Source organism: Pipistrellus hanaki (genome assembly GCF_964339955.1).
Source record: "Pipistrellus hanaki genome assembly, chromosome: 16".
Classification (NCBI taxonomy): Eukaryota; Metazoa; Chordata; class Mammalia; order Chiroptera; family Vespertilionidae; genus Pipistrellus; species Pipistrellus hanaki.
Window position 1 is genome coordinate 39,072,321 of NC_140518.1, and position 20,842 is coordinate 39,093,162.

General features: G+C 39.7%; 1 protein-coding gene and 1 pseudogene across 3 annotated transcripts in view; one reads left to right on the top strand and one right to left on the bottom strand.

The window, feature by feature from the left end:
- NDEL1 (nudE neurodevelopment protein 1 like 1) overlaps positions 1 to 20,842 on the top strand; it is a 34,882-nt gene that overhangs the window by 1,686 nt on the left and 12,354 nt on the right. For both annotated transcript variants that reach the window (XM_084863957.1, XM_084863956.1), the window contains exons 2-6: positions 10,254 to 10,351; positions 11,742 to 11,895; positions 13,922 to 14,070; positions 16,274 to 16,410; positions 19,137 to 19,310. In XM_084863957.1, the coding sequence (XP_084720083.1) occupies positions 10,266 to 10,351; positions 11,742 to 11,895; positions 13,922 to 14,070; positions 16,274 to 16,410; positions 19,137 to 19,310 (700 nt within the window). In that variant the 5' untranslated portion in view covers positions 10,254 to 10,265. The remainder of the gene's footprint in view (positions 1 to 10,253; positions 10,352 to 11,741; positions 11,896 to 13,921; positions 14,071 to 16,273; positions 16,411 to 19,136; positions 19,311 to 20,842) is intronic.
- LOC311611617 (bifunctional methylenetetrahydrofolate dehydrogenase/cyclohydrolase, mitochondrial-like) lies at positions 3,436 to 4,621 on the bottom strand (annotated as a pseudogene). The gene has a single exon. The product of its transcript is annotated as a bifunctional methylenetetrahydrofolate dehydrogenase/cyclohydrolase, mitochondrial-like (transcript).

Consider the following 20,842-nt stretch of genomic DNA (forward strand, 5'->3'; position numbering starts at 1 on the left):
AGAGAAGGCCGCATTTATGATTGACTTAGAAAAGTTAAACGTTCTATAAATGTTTCCTTTGGGAGAAATAGGAGAGTTTTGGTAAAAAGATACATATTACCTACAGCATCAATTTTCAACCTGTGTGCTGCAAGAATTTAAAAAACATGCAATGCTTGACTATTTTAGTCAGGGGCAGGGAGCTGTTTTCCCTTAGGTTGTCAAATAAAATAATGACAGCCAGCACAAAAGTAGCTGTCGGGTATGAATGATTCAAAATTATACATATTTTTGTGTGAGATCTGCAAATATATATTTTTTGATGTGCCACAATTTTAGTAGTTAGTTTATGTGTGCCATGAGATGAAAAAGTTGAAAATCGGTGCCCTATAGTGAGGTCCAAAAGCACTTCTAATCTCATTAGTGCATTCCACAATTAGGAACGAGAAGGCAGCAATCTCATGTAAAATGGGTTTTCTTACTATTGCACAGAGTAGTTCCTTTGTAAATACAGCATTTTAAACATATTGTTTTATACCCAAATGAGTTGATTTGTCAGTGGCTAGAAACCTGAAGGTCATATACAGTATGATAATGCTCCATGTAAAAGTTGTCAGACTTTAGAGATTCATAACTCCATCCATGAGGCATGGTATTGAGGTACGATTTGGGTAGCAGAGGAGAGAACATAATTATCTGTCTTCCTTTAAGTTTCAGGAGATTATAGATGAGTCATTAAAGCCTTTTTTTTTTTTTTTTTTTTTTTTTTAGCAGTATAGTTTTCTGTATTGGCTGTCTATAGCCTTAGTATCTCTAGTTACAAAGTTTCAAATAACACAGTGAACACATCCGCCCACTGTAATTTGAAGCAATCTGAACAGACTGTCTTGCAACCCCTGAAAATGTCTTTTGAATATCCCACAGGGGCAGCACACTTTTGTCATTTGTAAAAATTCAATCTTTGGAAAGAGTAAGTCTGATGAATAAAATTGGAGTAATAAAGCTGGCTAATACTAGTTGTCCAGTAAAATGAGGTGGGACCACAGAGAACTTGTTAAGTTTTTAATCTGGCTCTTCAAAACTATTCCAAAAAAGGTTTTAGAGATGTTTTCAGTAATGGTGGTATCATTGGAATGTGCATATAACTTCCAGAAGGTGATTAATTTTAAGGGGTCATTTGTATGCTATAAATTCTAAAACACATTCATATTTTTCCAGAAGTGTTTTATTCAAAACAAAACAAAAGAAAGCCTGATTAAATTCAATATTGACTTAAGCTCTCAGAAACCTATTGGGGAAAGCCGACAGGTGTACTAGAGAAAGCAGGCAGCTGCTGATAGTAGTTCTTTGATGGAAAAGTAAGTTGCATACTTATACAAGCTGCCCAAGTTTTTTCCCCCCTTTACTTTTTGTTTTAAATATATATTTTTTGATTTTAGAGAGGAAAAGAGAGATTGGTAGATAGATAGAAATATCAATGATGAGAGAGACTCACCATTGACACTCCTCCTCCCCCTCCACACATGGGATTGAGACTGCAATAAGGGACCATTTCCTGACCCGTAATCAAACCATAACTCCTGATTCGTAGCTTGTCACTCAACCACTGAGCTTCGCAGGCCAGGCTCAAGTTTTGTTTTTCAAAAATTGGTTTCAGGATCTACCAAAAGGATCCATTCAGACATCCCCAGCAGTTCAAAAATTTAACATTGAAGTTTAAGGATATGGGATAAATCAAGTATGACAATACACATGAATTATTTATAAAATAAGCCTTTCAATGCTAGTGGAGAAACATGTATGGAAAGACAAAGGTTAAAAGCATATGGAACAAACAGAGACATTTTCCCAATGACTGACTAGCTATAAAGTAGCTCAGGATATTGTTAACATGTAGCTCTTCCGGTTATTAGTCAGTACATATAAAATTTGGATACATTTTTTTTCTGCTTAATTACCATCATTTCTTCCATTTTACCTTTTCCCTGATTTCCTTTAGTAACATTTTTCCTTTGGTTTGACCAGTGTAAAAAATATGCATCATGTTAACGTTAAAAAACAACAACATTCAAACCTGTAAAGAATTTTTGTGAGTTTATTTGAGCCAATCTGTTGAGAATTGCCAGGAAGCAGAACCTCAAGTATTGAGATAATGTTCCGGAGAAAGCCAGGTTACATCTGTATTTATACATCGTAATCAATGGAGGGACGAAGGTGGTTACATGAAATCCATTGGTGATAGACTAGAAAGGTGGGTGAAAGCAAAGTGGGGGGTGGGATTGGATAAAAAGTAAAATGATAGACACATACTTAGGTGGGTGCAGGAACAATTAACATGATAACAATGGAGGAATTTGTGGTATCTGTGCTGGCGCCCAGGCACATTAGATTGTGCCCAAGGGGTCCAGAAAAAGAAGTTACATCTCAAGGGTATGTTACCATAGATGCAAAGACAGATAGGGCTCAGTTAAGGTAAAGGCTGACCTTGTCAGTGAAGATACTGGCCTAGGATGTAACTGCCCAGTATAACTGCTTTTAGTTGAAGTTTCATTTCAGACCATCCTTTGTGGTTACTTTAGGTCTCGTTGAGTTTGCAAGACCGCCATGGATGCCTTCCCTGAACTTGTCAGGTTAGCATGTGGCAGGCTGTTTCTGAATTTACCCAGAGCAAATAGGATGTGGGGGGTGGGGAGAGGGTATGAGAGCTGTGATTCCCCTAAGGGAGGTGGAGACAGCTAGAAAGATCTCAGTCCAATATTTTAATGGCCCAATGGGAGACAGCAAGACCTAGCGATCCCACAGGACTCAGCCAATGAGGAGCCGGAGGAGGGACTAAATAAATGGGCTGTGTTCCCTGCCCCACATGTGTTCCTGTACAATGGGCGCCTTCTCTAGGGAATGTTATTAAAAGTCTCATTTCGCCATGTTTCCCAGTCCGTCATTTGAAATTTGGACAGGCGAGCCATTTCTCACACCAGTTGAACTCAAAAGGTTTGGAACCTAAAGTGAGTATCATCTTTAACTGGAATAGCACTTGGGAAGTGCAACCTTAGAAAAGGTAAAGTGTAACTGAAGTGGTCTGACAAAGTTTGACAGCCATTCTCAATGTGACAATGGCCCCCATGTCAATAACTAGGATAATGGCTTCTCTTATGGCTAGGTGACATGACCCAGCTTGATAATGGGTGCTCCCTGTGTAAGGTACTACAGACCTATGTGTGCAAACACACATCATTTCAGTTTTCAGTAAACAGAACATTTAAAACCATGTCAGTAGAATTAAGAAATACTGCATTTCTATTGGCCAATTTTGCCTCGTGAATTGGCTTGGAGTACTGTTCTTGATGCAGAAGATGCAATAGTTAATTAGTTGCTACTACAAACTCCTTAGAATTCAGTACTTTAAAAATTTTTAAAAAATATTTTATTGACATCAGAGAAGAAGGGAGAGGGAGAGAGAGAGAAACATCAGTGATGAGAGAGAATCATTGATTGGCTGCCTCCTGCACGCCCCCTACTGGGATTGAGCCCACAACCCGGGCATGTGCCCTTGACCAAAATCAAACTCAGAATCCTTCATTCCACAGGCTGTCTGACACTTGATCCACTGAGCCAAACCTCTAGGGCCAATTCAGTACTTGAGCTTCAAGATTCAGCACTTTTTTTGCTGCAATAATGGGATCACCTCATTAGCATCACCATGGGATCAGTCAAACCTCCCCACCCACCCCCGCCCCACTGGAGTGATGTAACCTGGGACTGGAGTGATGTAACCCGCTTTTTTCCAGACTCTTTCAAAATCCACCTCTCTGACCAACTTCCGTTTAGCAGTGATGGGATCTTGAAATTTTATTTATTCCCACATCAATCACGGCTCCTCTTTCCTTGATCGATCATATCTGCTATGATAAGATTTGGAATGCCTACAGTGGAGACCACAGTATCTGCCAGAATTGTACGTTTCTTCAGCTGCTCTTGGGGAGATATTGTGACAGTGACAGCATCTCCAGGACATTCATGTGCTTCACTTGTGTGAAGTAACATTGCAGTGGGCATTCTAATATTTTTTGACCTTCCAGCTATAATCACATTCTTCCCTAGAGTTGGAATGCTAGCTCTTAATTGTTTTCCACATATCCCATGAGTAGCCAGTAACAAGGAATACTGGGCTAACCACAGTCATCCTACCTATAATTACATGAAAGCAGTCAGCATCCTTGTTTGGACAAACAGCTTTGCAGATCTTTCATCAGTGTGCTTTGGAATAGCTGAATAAGAAGGCGGTCTACATTATCATCATAATTGGTTATTGACTAAATTTAACAGTTCTTGCTCTGAAATAGAAGCTGGTTTCACAATAGTCTCACTGTTGATTCCTGCCTTTGCAGCAGCCCTGGTTTTGTTGAGGACAGGAATGACTTCAGGATTCTCACCAAACAGGTGTGGCCCTTTTGTTGCCACTGCCACCCACTCTTCCACCTCCTGCCACACTTCCTGCTGGATCTGCTTGGCAAGTTTTCTTCCAGAAATGACTACAGCTGCGTTTCCAATTGCTGAGAGGTGGAAGGGATGATGGTGGAGGCGGCATTCTGTGTGTGGCCAGAGCAGCCTGGTGGCCGGCATTGATAAAAGGGAAGCAGCAGCCGTGATGCCAGTGCTGGGAGAGCCTGAAGCACATTTATTTTGTGGTCAAACTTGAAAGGTCCACCACATTGAACTACCAGGGTTTTTTTTAAATACTCATCTGAGTTTTTTTTTTTTTTTTTTTTTTTTTTTTGAGAGAAAGGAAGGGGGAGAGTGTAGAGAGAAGCATTGATGAGAGAAACAGTTCATTGGTTGCTTACCATATGTGATCTGGGATCGAACCCTACTTAGGTATGTGCCTTGACCGGGAATTGAACCCACCACCTTTTGGTATTTGGGATGATGCTCCAACCAACTGAACCACCTTGCCACAGCCTGAACTACCAGTTAAAAAAAAAAAAAAATTTAATGAAATTTATGCTGCATTTATGGTCAAGCTCTGTACTGAGTACTTTACAAATATTAGTGCAATCTTCATAACAACCCTGTTTTAATTATCCTCATTTTACAGGTGAGGAAATGGGCACTGAGTAGCTAAGTAACTTGCCCAAGGTCAGCCAGAGAGTAGAGGAATCTGATTCAAATGCAGGCAGCTTGGTCAGGGTCTAGGTTCTATACCACTATCCTGGGTTGCTCCTACCACTCGTTCCCCTGATTAAATGTTTTCAATTGGTTTATTCTGGGAAAGATGATGGTCATTTTAGTACAAGGTTTCTGGCATAGATTATAATACTGTTTGAGGAGCTGTAAACAAGCTGTAAAAGTAGCCTGTTAATTAGAAAAATTGTCAACATTCAGTCCCCATAAAATTCAGAAAGAAAATGGAGACGTGTGTATGAACACATTGAAATAATTTTGTTAGAATTTGACACTGAACTAAGTAGTAAATAAGGAAGATACAAGAAATAGAACTAGATTCTCAGGAAGTTTCACATGAAGGACTATTTAAAACCCGAGTCACCAGGGGACACTGGACAAGTTGTTAGTCGTATTAAAAATATGGCCCTATTGAAGAACCCCAAGTCGGGGACAAATGGATACTTTATCGTACACCCAGAGTGTGAATAGAGATTTTTCAGGGAACAATACTGCCTAAACTTCCTTCCAAGTAATAACTACTGGTAGGTCCTCTGATACTGTAATGATGGGTCAGTAACAACAAAATCAGCTTCAGCCCCGCCAGGGCAGCAGGTGAGCTCTGTGCCTGCCTCTGGAGTCCCCTCAGTCCCCCAGCTGCCCAGGGCCAGCCCGAGGTGCAGGCAAGCCTCAGATGGCGGCTGCCCAGCTGCCCAGGGCCACCCAAGGCTCTGGTAACCAGGGTCGGCTGAGGCTTGTGCTGCCAGCAGTGGCAGCAGCAGAGGTGTGATGGGGGTGTCATCTTCCCCTGATTGCTGGGTCGCCTCCTGCACGCCCCCTTATGGGGATGGAGCCTGCAATCCAGGCATGTGCCCTTGATTGGGATTCAACCTGGGACCTTTCAGTCCTCAGGTTGACGCTCTACCCACTGAGCCAAACCAGCTAGGGCTGCTACCTTTTCTCTTACTGACAAGAATCATGTGCTTTCACCACAACCTCAGATTTACCCGGTTCCCGGTCCTGCTCTGTTGTTATATGGGATCCTCGCTTTTCCTGGAGCCATCCAGCTGGTTGAGTTCCTCTCTGGGTCTGATGAACTAGGCTTCATTGTGAGACCTTTGCAATCCTGGGTTGGAGCCCTTATTTCTTGTACCTTGATCTTTCCAGATCTTGGTTTTGTTTCTTCTTTTGTAACTTCTCAGGAAGTGTGTGGGAGGTAACCCTCCTGAGTTCTATGAGAAAAAAGTTCTCTCATTTCCTGAATTATCTGTTTCCCTTCAGTTCAGTAGGTCCTAGGATTTTCTTATTCATGCTACTTGGTTTTCTCATTTGTCTGGATGGTTCTTGGTTGCCCATTCATATTTAAGATGGAAGGGCTGACAATGATCATTTTAGGTAGTAAGGCTCTCCCCAACAGGTTCCAGCAGCTCCCTACTCTTTGATGTGGAGCCTATACTGAGCTTTAAAAGTGCCTGTGGCCGAATCCGGTTTGGCTCAGTGAATAGAGCGTCGGCCTGCGGACTGGTTTGATTTGTTTGATTCCGGGTCAAGGGCATGTACCTTGGTTGTGGGCACGTCCCCAACAGGGGGTGTGCAGGAGGCAGCTGATCAATGATTCTCTCTCATCGATGTTTCTCTCTATTCCTCTCTCTTCCCCTCTGTAAAAAAATCAATAAAAATACATATATTAAAAAAAGTCCTTTTAATTAAAAAAAAAAGTGCCTGTGAATGTGGCTTGGCATGCATCAGACTTGATAATTTTGTTTAGCTGAGAATAATAGATTTATAACCTTTGTCTGTTATATGGTAGTGCATTGTGAGGTAGAAATAAACTACCTGCAAATCATTTTCCTTACTTCATCCTGAAATAGGAATTTAGATGTTAATAAAGTAAATGAAAGCAAAGAGGGAATAATGACAGGTTATAAGTCAATTCAAGTATTTGTTGGATTTTTGGTGTGTTTCATGTTTCTATTGATGCAGAAAGTATTTATAAATAAGACCCAGGTCCTACCTTCAGGAGCTAGCTAGAGAGAGTTAATCTTTCACTTTCCTTTATGTCTTTTTGTTTTAAGTTAAACTTTACTTGTGTTATTCTGATCTTCATTACATTTTGCAAAAACATAATTTTTCGGATTGTGTATTAGAAACTGAATATTTGAGCTGCACATTAATACATGGTTGGCAGTGTTCAAATGGCAAAAACATTTATCCAAATTTGAAGATCAGTGCCAATAGTTTGTTTAGAATTGGCTTCGTAGATTTAAAAAAATATATATTTTGCCGGGACCGGTTTGGCTCAATGGATAGAGCGTCGGCTTGGGGACTGACCGAGTTCGATTCCGGTCAAGGGCATGTATCTTGGTTGCGGGCATATCCCCAGTAGGGGGTGTGCAAGAGGCAGCTGATCGATGACTCTCTCTCATCGATGTTTCTAACTCTCTATCCCTTTCTCTTCCTCTCTGTACAAAATCAATAAAATATATTTAAAAAAAAAATAAAAAAATATATATTTTATTGATTTTTTTACAGAGGGAGAGAGAGTTAGGGCTGTAGATTTTAATTGTAATCAGTATTTTTGTTGGCACTTTGGGGAAAGATCTTGTCTAGAGCATTCAGGGGACAGAGTGATTATTGCCTCGCCCCTAGATGCCTCTCATGACGGGTAATTACATCATCACCGGGTTGTTACTAGGTCCTTTCCTCAGGACACTGAGGCAGGAGCTCCCAGGAATTACTGGTGCCTTAAGTGAAATACAGACAGCTCTTCCTGCGGGGTCAGCCTCCCCTCCACTGCAAACTAAGTCACAGTTACAGATAGGATTGTTCCTACTTTCGGGAGAATAGAGTGGGAATTGGGGGCCTTGAAGAAGGAATAGGATTACAAAATTAATCAGTATTTTTTAGAAATCAGAAACTTACTTTAAAAAAACATAGTCTAGTCCAAACTCTCATTGGATGAAAAAAACTGAGACTTAAAAGACTTTAGCAGGTTGTTTGAGATTTTAATGGTAGAATTGGAACCCTAGAATCCAGTATCAACAGCACTCCAAGTCGGGGGAAGAGGGGGAGGTTACATTTTAATGTGTTATGATATTTGAAGGATATCTTGGAGAGTAGAATAATATAAACGAAAATGTGCCAGTGTAAGGGTAATCAGATTACAGGAGGGGTGCATTTGGTGCACTAAATATTTACCCAGTACTTAATGTTTGATTCATAGATACTTTCATATTATGCTTGATGCCATGAAGGGATGGAAAGGATCCATTTCTTTTCAAAGAACTCTTAGGCCGATTGGTAATTTAAAATAATTGGAAGATTGACTAACAGATGTCAAAAGTAATAGATGATGTAGTCAGGAGAGACTTGACTAAAACAGAAGAAATTGCAGTAGGCCACAAAGGAGTGAAACTAAGTGCATTTAACTACATGTTAATTTTACTCACTGGAAACCACTCTGAAGTTGAAGTTCTGTATTTGTTCTTGTCTGTGACTTTTTGCTAAACCTTCATGAATAGCATTCTACAACTCTTAAGTTTTTTATTAATTTGCTTTTAAAGCTTGTCTTGAATTCTTGCTGCCTGTATGAATTAGGTTGAATCAATTTTGGTTTAATTTAGTAAGTACAGTATTAGAGTATCTGCTAATGTGTAAGCAGTGTGCCCGGGTAGAAAAAAGTCAGAATAATGCATAACCTAATAAAGGGACATAGAAGTGTAACTATGTGGTAAATATACTCATGAAAGCATGTGTGGGTAGAGAGGTAGCCAAGAGGGTGAGAGATTTTAGTGCTCTCTGGGTGAGGGTGAGAAAGGCTTTCTGGGAAAGATGACAGCTAGGTTATTTATATATATTTATTTTCAGAGAGGAAGGGAGAAGGGAGAGCTAGAAACATCCATGATGAGAGAGAATCATTGATTGGCAGTCTCTTGCATGCCCCCTACTGGATCGAGCCCACAACCCAGGCATGTGCCCTTGACAAATTGAACCCAGACCCTTCAGTCCTCAGGCTGACATTCTATCCACTGAACCAAACCAGTTAGGCTGTCCAAATATACAGAAGCTCTCCAAATATACAGAGAAGGGAAAGCCATTCTAGGAAGAGAAAACATCCTGAACTGAAACAGAATGTTCTGTGAAGACCACTTTGAACAGTATTGCTGGATATAAAGTGGATGCTTGGGAGGGTTATAGGAGGTAAGACTCTTACAGAACTTTGCTTCTTCAAATAAGGTATGGTATGGAGTTCACTGTCTTTGGTATTCCAATTGTCCTTGACAATAAATTGGGAGTTTTAGGTAATCAGTCCAAATGCAAGGTTAATTAAATAGGCATTTTTTTTTTCCTACCTGCTCTGAACGCCTTGGGAGAAGAACCAAGTAAAAGAACATTAAAGTTGGAGGATTAGTGAATTTAATGGAAGATGCTTTGTATTTAAAAGAGAACAGGAAGGCTTTAGAAATGTAACAAAAGTAACATTGAAAATGTGGTATATGATCTCCTAGTACAGTGGTCGGCAAACTCATTAGTCAACAAAGCCAAATATCAACAGTACAACAGTTGAAATTTCTTTTGAGAGCCAAATTTTTCTAACGCCACTTCTTCAAAATAGACTCGCCCAGGCCGTGGTATTTTTTTGAAGAGCCACACTCAAGGGGCCAAAGAGCCGCTTGTGGCTCGAGAGCCGCAGTTTGCCGACCACAGTTCTAGTACGATGACCTGGCTTACGTGTTTCAAGCAGGTGTTTTGAAGCAGTTATACAACAGAGAAAGACATGCAGTAGAAATAGTTCTGGCAATAAGCTTGTTACTGTCACCTGATTTCCAGGAGATCAGTTGGCTTTAAGCCAGCGGCTGGAGCCCTGTGTGTAGCATGATTCTGTTGGGCCGATTCACCAGAAGCCAGGGCTGCTGTGACCAGAGTGCTTTCTACCTCAGAACTTAGTGGATCTCCTGTCCTATCATGGCCTCATCCACAATATTGGTGGTCTCCAATAGTGGGGTACTGAAGTGATTTATTTGCAATAAAGAGTTTACCATTCTTAGAATCTTCCATGTTTAACTTCCTCCAAAATGCTGCAGATTTATAGGTGTGTTTTTAATATTTCACAGGCTTTCTTGATCATGGATGGTGAAGATATACCAGATTTTTCAAGTTTAAAGGAGGAAATTGCTTATTGGAAGGAATTGTCCTTAAAGTATAAACAAAGGTAATGTTGAAAAACATCCTAAAAATAGGGGAGGGCATTTGAAATGCACCATCTCTAGCATGCACATTTTTTTTTTTTTTTTTTTAAACCTAAAGCTAAATTTAAGAGTTTTAGATTTCGGATTGGAATTCTGGAGCTAGTCATAACATTCCTTGTATTTAATAGTACAAAAATGCCATAAATCCTTATTCTATTACTCAAGTTATTAAAATAGTAAGAAAACTTAATGTCACTGATTTTTTTTTTCTTTTTCTGATAGCATCATTTTATATTTATTATTCTAATTGGCCATTTTTGGCCGCTGCGGGTGCCCTGCTGCCTCATCATTTCGGTCTTTTGGAGATTCTGATAGGCTCTCTGAGATTTCAGACAGCAGCCCTGAGTTCTCCTCAGGCAAACACTATCAGTGTCTGGAGCCAGAAAAGCTTTGAAGGAGGGGAGAAGAGCTTCAGGTGTATGGAACATTTTATAAAATCTCAATTATTTTAATTAGCTGGGAGAATTTTTACATAATCGTGTGAGCACCAAAACTGGTCTTAAATTTCTTTTTAAAATGGAATTTTTCTAAAATAAATATACACTTTCGTACTTTGGTTAATAGAGTTTTCTAAGTTTTATTAAACCTTTTATTGCTATGTCATTGCTTTTGCTGAAGCTAGTTATATTGTGCCAGTGGATATAAAAGGTGGGTGTCTATGGCAGGGGTTCTTTCTTTTCTTCTTTTTTAAATGTATTTTTATTGATTTCAGAGAGGAAGGGAGAGGGAGAGGGAGAGGGAGATAGAAACATCATTGATGAGAGGGAATCGTTGATCGGCTGCCTCCTGCAGGCCCCCTGCTGGGGACCAAACCCACAAAAGGGCATGTACCCTGACCGGAAGTCGAACTGTGACCTCCTGGTTCATAGATTGACTGACGCTCAACCCCTGAGGCACATCAGCCAGACTGTGGCAGAGGCTCTTGTTTTTTGTGTGCCACAGATTCCTTAATAGTCTGGGGAAACCTGCAGACCCCCTCTCGAATAATGTTTTTAAATGCATAAAATTAAATAATAGAATTACAAAGGAAACCAATTATATTGAAAAAAATTATCTAAATATCAAACTGAGTTGCAGTATATTAATTATGTGCTTCTTTATTAATACATTAAGTAAGGAAAAGCTAGCAGTGAGTGTATAAAATGTTAGTCCTTTTAGGGCCTATAACTCATTTTCATTGAGCCTTGAATATAAAGTAAGAGATGTGTAACACATTGTCTTTATTATTTAGTATATTTTATTATAGCATAGCATTCAGGCAAAAATTCTTGAATTGATATGTAATCATCTTTAAGATGATCCTTTCGGTTTCTACTAACTATAACTTATCTTTCCCACTTTGTTTTTTATTAGCTTCCAGGAAGCTCGGGATGAGCTAGTTGAGTTTCAGGAAGGAAGCAGAGAATTAGAAGCAGAGTTGGAGGCACAATTAGTACAGGCTGAACAAAGAAATAGAGACTTGCAAGCTGATAACCAAAGACTGAAATATGAAGTGGAAGCATTAAAGGTAATTGTGGCAGTAGGAGCCTGGTGTCTAATGTACTGGGCTTTATTAAAATGAAAAATGTATTTTTTAAGAGGAGTTTAAGAGCAGCTGGCAACAAAAAGTATAAAGGAGGCTTAAAGTAGATTTTTGTTAAACTGTTTTCTTTCGCAGAACCAAGGGTTTAGGAGTTCACTTAGAAAGTCTGTGGTCATCAGTGTTTTAGTGATCATGTTTTTAGATAGAATTTTGTAGTCCTTTTCCTTATAATAAAAGAGGTAATATGCAAATTGATCATCACTCCAACACACAAGATGGCTGCCCCCATGTGGACACAAGATGTCTGCCACAAGATGGCCAGCAGGGGAGGGCAGTTGTGGGTGATCAAGTCCTGCAGGGAAGGGCAATTAGGAGTGACCAGGCCATTAGAGGAGGCAGTTGGGGGCGAGTAGGCCTGCAGGGGAGGACAGTTGGGGGGGGACCCAGGCCGGAAGGGGAGGACAGTTGGGGGGGACCAGGCCTACAGGGGAGGGCAATTAGGGGTGACCGGGTCAGCAGGGGAGGGCAGTTAGGGGTGACCAGGCCTGCAGGGGAGGACAGTTGGGGGCAACCAAGTCAGCAAGGGAGGGCAGTTAGGGGCGATCAGGTTGGCAAGGGAGGGCAGTTAGGGGTGACCGGGCCACCCAGGGAGGGCAGTTGGGGGTGACCAGGCAGTTAGGGTTGACTGGGCCAGCCAGGGAAGGCAGCGACCAGGCCTGCAGGAGGACAGTTGGGGGCAACCAGGCCTGCAGGGGAGGGCAGTTGTGGGCAATCAAGTCCTGCAGGGAAGGGCAATTAGGGGTGACCAGGCCATCAGAGGAGGCAGTTGGGGGCGAGTAGGCCTGCAGGGGAGGACAGTTGGGGGGGACCCAGGCCCGAAGGGGAGGACAGTTGGGGGGAACCAGGCCTACTGGGGAGGGCAATTAGGGGTGACCGGACCAGCAGGGGAGGGCAGTTAGGGGTGACCGGGCCATCCAGGGAGGGCAGTTGGGGGTGACCAGGCCTGCAGGGGAGGACAGTTGGGGGGAACCAGGCGTGCAGGGGAGGGCAGTTAGGGGCGACCAGGCTGGCAAGGGAGGGCAATTAGGGGCGACCAGGCTGGCAAGGGAGGGCAGTTAGGGGTGACTGGGCCAGCCAGGGAAGGCGTTGGGGAGACCAGGTTGGCAGGGGAGGGAAGTTAGGGGCAGTCGGGCTGGCAGGCAAGCAGTTAGTTATTGATCAGGCCAGCAGGGGAACAAGCAGAAGCGGTTAGGGACAGTCAGGCAGGTGAGCGGTTGGGGCCAGCAGTCCTGGATTGTGAGAGGGCAGTTGGACATCCCTTGAGAGGTCCCAGATTGGAGAGGGTGCAGGCTGGACTAAGGACACTTCCCCCTTTGGTAATTTATATAAGCTGCCTGATTGTTTTGATAAGGCACCTCATTTTGTGGCACTTAAAAATTATATTTGTATGAAATATACACATTTATTTCATTATTGTTCATAGTCTCTTTAATTTTGGAGTTTAGTTTGGATTTAAAAACCCTTCTAAAAGGAATTTTCAGGAGTAAAAGGATTAACCCCTTTTGTTGCTCTTTAACTACCTGCCTTAGCTAAATGCTTAGAGACTTCTGTGTCTGGGGAGTAGGTGGGTTTGGGAAGGTGGGGGTGGGCAGGTAAGGGGTAGAGAATTTGAACTCTGACAGTCTACTTCTTTGTGCTCACCTGAACTGTATTCAGCCTGAGAGCCCAGCAGTTCCCCCACCATGTTTGGGATTTTCATTATTTTACTTTTTTCAGAGAGACCAATATTAGATTTCTGAGAGGAGAATGGGTGACTATTAAATCTATATGAGTTAAGTCACTTGGAATGAATGTGTGATTGTTTTTAAATATTGTAAAAAGGAGAAGCCATCACCTTGGATTGTGAGTGAATTCCTTGGATTTTTCCTCCTCTTTAACTTGGGCTGCATCCTTCCTTAAAGAAAACTACATATTAATGACACATACTTTTTTCCTACACCCATGCCTTTAGGAGAAACTAGAGCATCAATATGCACAGAGCTACAAGCAGGTCTCAGTATTAGAAGATGATTTAAGTCAGACTCGAGCCATTAAGGAGCAGTTGCATAAGTATGTGAGAGAACTGGAGCAGGCCAATGACGACCTGGAGAGAGCAAAAAGGTGAATGATGTGCATTTTGTTAGAATAACCAAAGTTGGCAATCAGTGATTAAAATGTATGTCTTTAGGTTCAACCCATCACCTAGATCTTCTCCCCAGAACACTTCCTTTGGTACTCATCGCATTGAAGCTAACCAAAAATTCTTCTTCTTCTTTTTTTTTTTTTTTTTTAAATATATTTTATTGATTTTTTCAGAGATGAGGAGAGAGGGATAGAGAGCTAGAAACGTCGATGAGAGAGAAACATCGAACAGCTGCCTCTTGCACACCCCCTACCGGGGATGTGCCTGCAACCAATGTACATGCCCTTGACCGGAATCGAACCCAGGACCTTTCAGTCCGCAGACCGACGCTCTACCACTGAGCCAAACCGGTTTCGGCTAACCAAAAATTCTTATCTTTCCAGATAATACCCTTCTGAGCTTTTCTTTTTTCCTTCTTTCATGTACTATTGTTTCTCTTGGCTTTTCATTAAAATATGTATCATTCATTCCTCTTATCCCTCTTTTTCTCAAGACCACCACACTTTTTGTAGGTCCTCATACCTTTTTTTTTTTTTTTTTTTAAACAGTTGTGTTTCTTTAAAAAAAACAAAAAACCAACTCAGATGTGTTTCTTTTCTTTTTTTTAAATTGATTTTAGAAAGGAAGGGAGAGGGAGAAAGCGATAGAAACATCAATGATGAGAGAATCATTGATTGGCTTCCTCTTGCACACCTCCTGCTGGAGAGCGAGCCCACAATCCGGGCATGTGCCCTTGACCAGAATCAAATCTGGGAGCCTCTATCCACTGAGCCAAACCAACCAGGCTGGTCCTCACATCTTAAACCTGAATTCTGCAGTCATTTTCTACCTAATCTGTCTTTAAATTTTTACTCCTCTTTATTCTCTTCTGTTTTAATACCAACTGATGAATTTTGTCAAAATATTGCTTTAATTATGATTTTGATGAATAACCTATAGTGGCTTGCTATTACTATTGCCAGCTTTCATATATCTGTAAATTAGTTGTTTCTTAATCATTCCAAATTTAATTCCTCTCATTTTATTCCTTTTACTTTATTATCTGGTATTTTTTTTCCTTAATAGTAGAGTGACTTAAATGCCTGCTAGAATTGAGGATACAGAGATAAACCAGCTCCTGTCCTTGGGTAAAACAGGTGTGGACATTTCATATGATAAACACCCTAGTAGAAAGAGTGTACAAGTCGTCCCAGGGCAGAGAGCAGGGAGCAGCTGAAGTTAGCCTGGGGGAGTTGGGAAAGCAGAACATACAAGGAGAAATAGAAGTTAACCAGGTGAAGAGAAATGCAGAGGCAGAGAGGCAGAAAAGTGTGTGAGGTATTAATATCTCACTTAGAAATATATAGAGACATGGCTGAACAAGATGAGGCTGAAAGGTGGTTGAGGCCAGGTTGCGAAGAATCTTGTGTGCAATGTTTGATATTCTACAGACATTCGGAGCCCCTTTAATAATTTTTTAAACAAAGGAGTAATAATTTAGACTGTGATTTCAGCCGAAAATACCGAGGAATTGGAATAGAGAGGAGGAGATGTGAAGACCTCTAACCACTATCATTTAGGAGTAATCCAGGTATTGGATGGAGTGTTGAATGGGGGCAGAATATTGAAGAAGAGCAAATGGAATTGAGAGAGATTTGGACAGTTGACAGGATTTGATAAAATTCGACATGGCATAATGAGTTCTGATGAGGTTAGAGAATTTTATATTTAGCAAGTAGCACATACAGGTAGTGGACACATAGTAATTTATGTTAATGTTTGTTGAGTAAAGAGTAAGATGAGAAGTGTGGGAAGAAGAAAAGAATTGGTAGGAAGAATATTAATGAGTGGGACCTGGGACTTTGTGTTTTAAACACATTTTTAGTTAATTCTTATGTATTCTAAAACGATAGAAAAGTTTTCCTGAACTCGATTGTGTTTAAAATCCAGCGGGGAGAACTTTAAGGAATTTAGATGAAATTTAAGAGAAAAGAATATATTTAATGGCCTTAAATGATAGCAGAAGCTCTCTCTAAATGCCACCAGAGATCAGAAGGAGTGAGATCATTGTCTTTCAACTGGGCCAGGCTTTCTAGGTCAGGAAATGATATGAGATAAACTGACAGTTTCCTTTTGTATTACCTATTTGCACATTATTTACTTAATTCATGGATTCTAATTTTTTTTTTTTTTTTTTTTTAGGGCAACAATAGTTTCACTGGAAGACTTTGAACAAAGGCTAAATCAAGCCATTGAACGGAATGCATTTTTAGAAAGTGAACTTGATGAAAAGGAATCTTTATTGGTTTCTGTTCAGAGGTTAAAGGATGAAGCAAGAGGTAAAATTTATAACTTAAATGAAATCTTACTGTCCCTAAGCCAGAGTTCTAAGCTAGCTTCACGATCAGCTTGGTAAAGCTATACATTTATATACTTTATCAGACACTATGCTAAGAACCTTTTTTTTTTTTTTAATATATTTTATTGATTTTGTACAGAGAGGAAGGGAGAGAGATACAGAGTTAGAAACATTCAATGAGAGAGAGTCATCGACCAGCCGCCTCTTGCACACCCCCCACTGGGGATATGCCCGCAACCAAAATACATGTCCTTGACCAGAATCGAACCCGGGACCCTTCAGTCCCTAAGCCAACGCTCTATCCATTGAGCCAAACCGGTTTTGGCTATGCTAAGAACTTTTAATAACTATATCATCAATTCTAGGAGGTAGCTAGGTATTATCATCCCTGTATTACAGGTCATAAAATTGAGGTACAGAGAGTTTGCATTTTTCCAGAGTCTGATAACTTGTCAGTTGCAATTCAAACCATGGTCTGTTTTCCAAAGCCTTAATCACTACCACTGTGCATATACTGGTTTCTTAGTTTGGGTTTTTCCTTCTACCTAAATAATTTCGTTATGCACATAATAACATGTACATTGCTGTTCATATAATAGCATGTCTAATGAACGTATATACTTTAAAATTCTCCTTCCCTCCCCCCTTTTAAAATGCATTGTAGTATGCAAAATATTACAAAGAAGAAAATAAAAATTAATGCCAATCCATTTATCTTAATAGAACCCACTAGCAGTTTGATGTGTTTATTTCCAGTCTTTTCCATGAGTATGCATACCTATATGTTTATATCTATATATCTACATATTTTTATATATATATATCCATATATATCTACATATATTTTATATATATATATTCATATATATATATAATTAGGACCACACAATATATACATATGTATTTTTTTCTGTCCTTTTCTTTTTTCACTTCCTAATACAGTGAGTATAATTCATGCCATTAAAACATCTTTTAAAACAGGTTTTAATAAAGTATAATGTTTATTATATATATTTTATTTGATGGGTTCTTTATTATCGGTGGTTAATTTTTTGCTATAAATAATGCTGTGAATAGGATTCTTGGACTTAATATTTAGTAATATCTGATTTCTTTGGAATAGATTCTTAAAAGTGGCAAAGGATATAAATGTTTTAATGGTCATAAAAGACACTGCTAAATTACTTTTTAGATAATTGCTATGTTTATACCCCTGTGGCAGTGGTTGAGAGTATTGTTCTCAAACTGTTAATTAGCATTGTGAATAGTAAAAATAGGTTAAAATTATTTAAAAATCCATTGCTAAGTTGAAAATTATCTCATTTTAAAACTATTTGTAATTCTTTTATTTTAAGAAATATATTATTGATTTCAGAGAGGAAGGGAGAGGGAGAGAGAGATAGAAACATCAATAATGAGAGAGTGTCGAACCGGTTTGGCTCAAAGGATAGAGCATCAGCTTGGGGACTGAAGGGCCCTGGGTTCGATTCCAGTAAAGGGCATGTACCTTGGTTGCAGGCATATCCCCAGTAGGGGGTGTGCAAGAGGCAGCTGATTGATGACTCTCTCTCATTGATGTTTTTAACTCTGTATCTCTCTCCCTTCCTCTCTGTACAAAATCAATAAAATATATTAAAAAAATAATAATAATGAGAGAGAATCATTGATTGGCTACCTCCTGCACACCCCTTACTGGGTATTGAGCCTGCAACCAGGGCATGTGCCCTTGAACAGAATCAAACCCAGGACCCTTCAGTCCACAGGCTGATACTCCTCTATCCACTGAGCCAAACCAGCTAGGCTTTGTAATTCTTTATTACTATTTATGATACATTTGCTCTATTTTCATATGCTCTTTTTCTTTTTTTAAGAACTTCATCTGAAGAACTTCTCATAATTTATGTAATTATAAAGTATTACTGTATTTTATGGCGTATAAGATGACCTGGCGTATAAGACGACCCCCTAATTTCACAGTTAAAACATAGGTTTAGGCCTATATTCGCTGTATAAGACTACCCCCCACTTCCGAGGCAACACCAGTTCTTTTTTTAATAGACCCCCTCTCTGACTCTGGCCAATGTGAGCAGTCTTTTTACTAGAACACAGTGTAGCTTCGGGTACAGAACATGTACACTGTGTTCTAGCAGGCTTTTTACTAGAACACAGTGTAGCTTCGGGTACAGAACATGTACACTGTGTTCTAGTAAAAAGCCTGCTCAGATTGGCCAGAGTCAGAGAGGCGGTCTATTAAAAAAAAACTGGTGTTGTCTCGGAAGTGGGGGGTAGTCTTATACAGCGAATATAGGCCTACACCTACGTTTTAACTGTAAAATTAGGGGGTCATCTTATATGCTGGAAAATACGGTAATTCTGTTTTATTTATTTGTTTACTAGAGGCCTGATGCACGAAATTTGTGCAAGAATAGGCCTTCCTTCCCCTGGCTTCCCATTGGCACCTGGGACCTGGGCTTTCTTCTTTTCACCTCTCTCAAATAAAAAAAAAAAAAAATAAGTACTATAAAAGAAAGATCATTTAGACAGTAGGGTTGTCATGTTTATTCCCTGAGAAGTAATTATTAAAAAGGAAATTCATATTGAGAAATAGTTATTTAGGAAGAAAGTCTTTATTTCATTTTAGATGTGACTTTGCTTTATGTATTTGTTTTCTCTAGTGAGTATTACTACCTTTGCTACGTTTTACAGATTTAAGACAAGAACTAGCAGTTCGGGAAAGACAACAGGAAGTAACCAGAAAGTCGGCTCCCAGTTCTCCAACTCTAGATTGTGAAAAGATGGATTCTGCTGTCCAGGCGTCACTTTCTTTGCCAGCAACTCCTGTTGGCAAAGGAACAGAGAACAGTTTTCCTTCACCAAAAGGTTTGTAATGTCTTTTCTTTTGTTTCTTGCTATTCTTTTTTTTTTTTTTTTTGTCGTTGTTAATCTTCACCTGAGGATGTTTTTCCCATTAATTTTTTAGAGAGAGTGGAAGGGAATGGGAGGGAAGGTGAGAGGGGGAGAGAGAGAGAGATGAGACACATTGCTTGGTTGCCTCTCATTGGTTGCCTCATGCTAGGCTCAACCTGGGGCCAGGGATTGAATCTGCAGCTCAGGTACATCCCCTTGACCGGGAATCGAACTTGCAACCCTTAGATGTGAATACGATGCTCATACCATTGAGCTACATGGGCTAGGTCCCTCTTCTTTTTGCAATTATGGTAGATTATCAACTTAGGGGATTTGCTGATGAAGCAGTAGTTGCTAAAGTTTAAGCAAAATTTCAGTTTAAAAGTTTGTTAAATCTGTGTAGAAGAAGGAATTATTTTCCTAAGCCACTCAGCCATAGGAAACAATGAGAATGCTGGCTAGGTTTAAGACAAAGCCACTTAAACTGAGATTTTGAAAGGTTGGAAAGTTTTTAAAGAAAGTTTATTTTTTAAAATTATAGCAGTAATGTATGTTCATGCAGAAGATTTTAAAAATGGAAAAGCAAAAAGAAAATAAAAACTATCTGTAATCTCACCGTTTAAAGTTAACTACTCTTAACACTTTTGATTTTTTTCTTATTGTGTATATGCTTGCTTGTATTTGTGCCTACCTTGTTACACATATTTTTTGGGATCATGTTTAAGTCCAGTTTTATATCTGGATTTTAATAAGGATTATATCTTTCCTAGTGAGATGATAAGATTTTCTGTCTGGGCAATTAGTGTAGTATGCTCTCCAAATCTGTGCTGTCCAATACAGAAGCCACTAGCTGTATGTGACTAAAATTTAAATTTTTACTAATTTAATATGAATTAAAATTTAAAAATCAGTTTTTGGTTGTATTAGTCACATTCCAAGCGCTCAGTAGCTCTTGAATAGATAATTCATCTATTCTTATGAGTTGGAATTACATAAGGTGTGTAAAAATACTGAATAATCAAAAGGTGTTACTAATTGTACTAGTATGTATTGAGTGTCCTGCTGAGGGCATAGAGCCAGTAGTATATAGTTTATAGCAGTCCTCAAAAGGTTTTACTGTCCCTTTTTCAGAATGGTGCTTGTGTATTTGAGGCCCTCAGAATTACTGACATTTGAAAATTAACAAAGGTTTGCTTTTACTCATTAGAATTATGCAGATGAATTCTGAAAACTTTTTATTTGAGTACTAATCAGAATAATACTACTATTTTAGAACTTGTTCTGAAATCAAGGTAACACAAAGAGGGAGGTGTACCTTCTTTTACAGCTCATCAGATTTTTCATGTAAGAATTTGGCTTGGGGGAGTGTCAGTAGGACAAAGAGTTTACTCTGGCTCAGAATTAAGATAGGTCAATCCAAAGGCAGTAATCTTGTCCAAATAGACATACTTTTAGACTGGAACTGACAGTATAAACTCACCTAAAAGCTGCTGTGTCCTGGATCA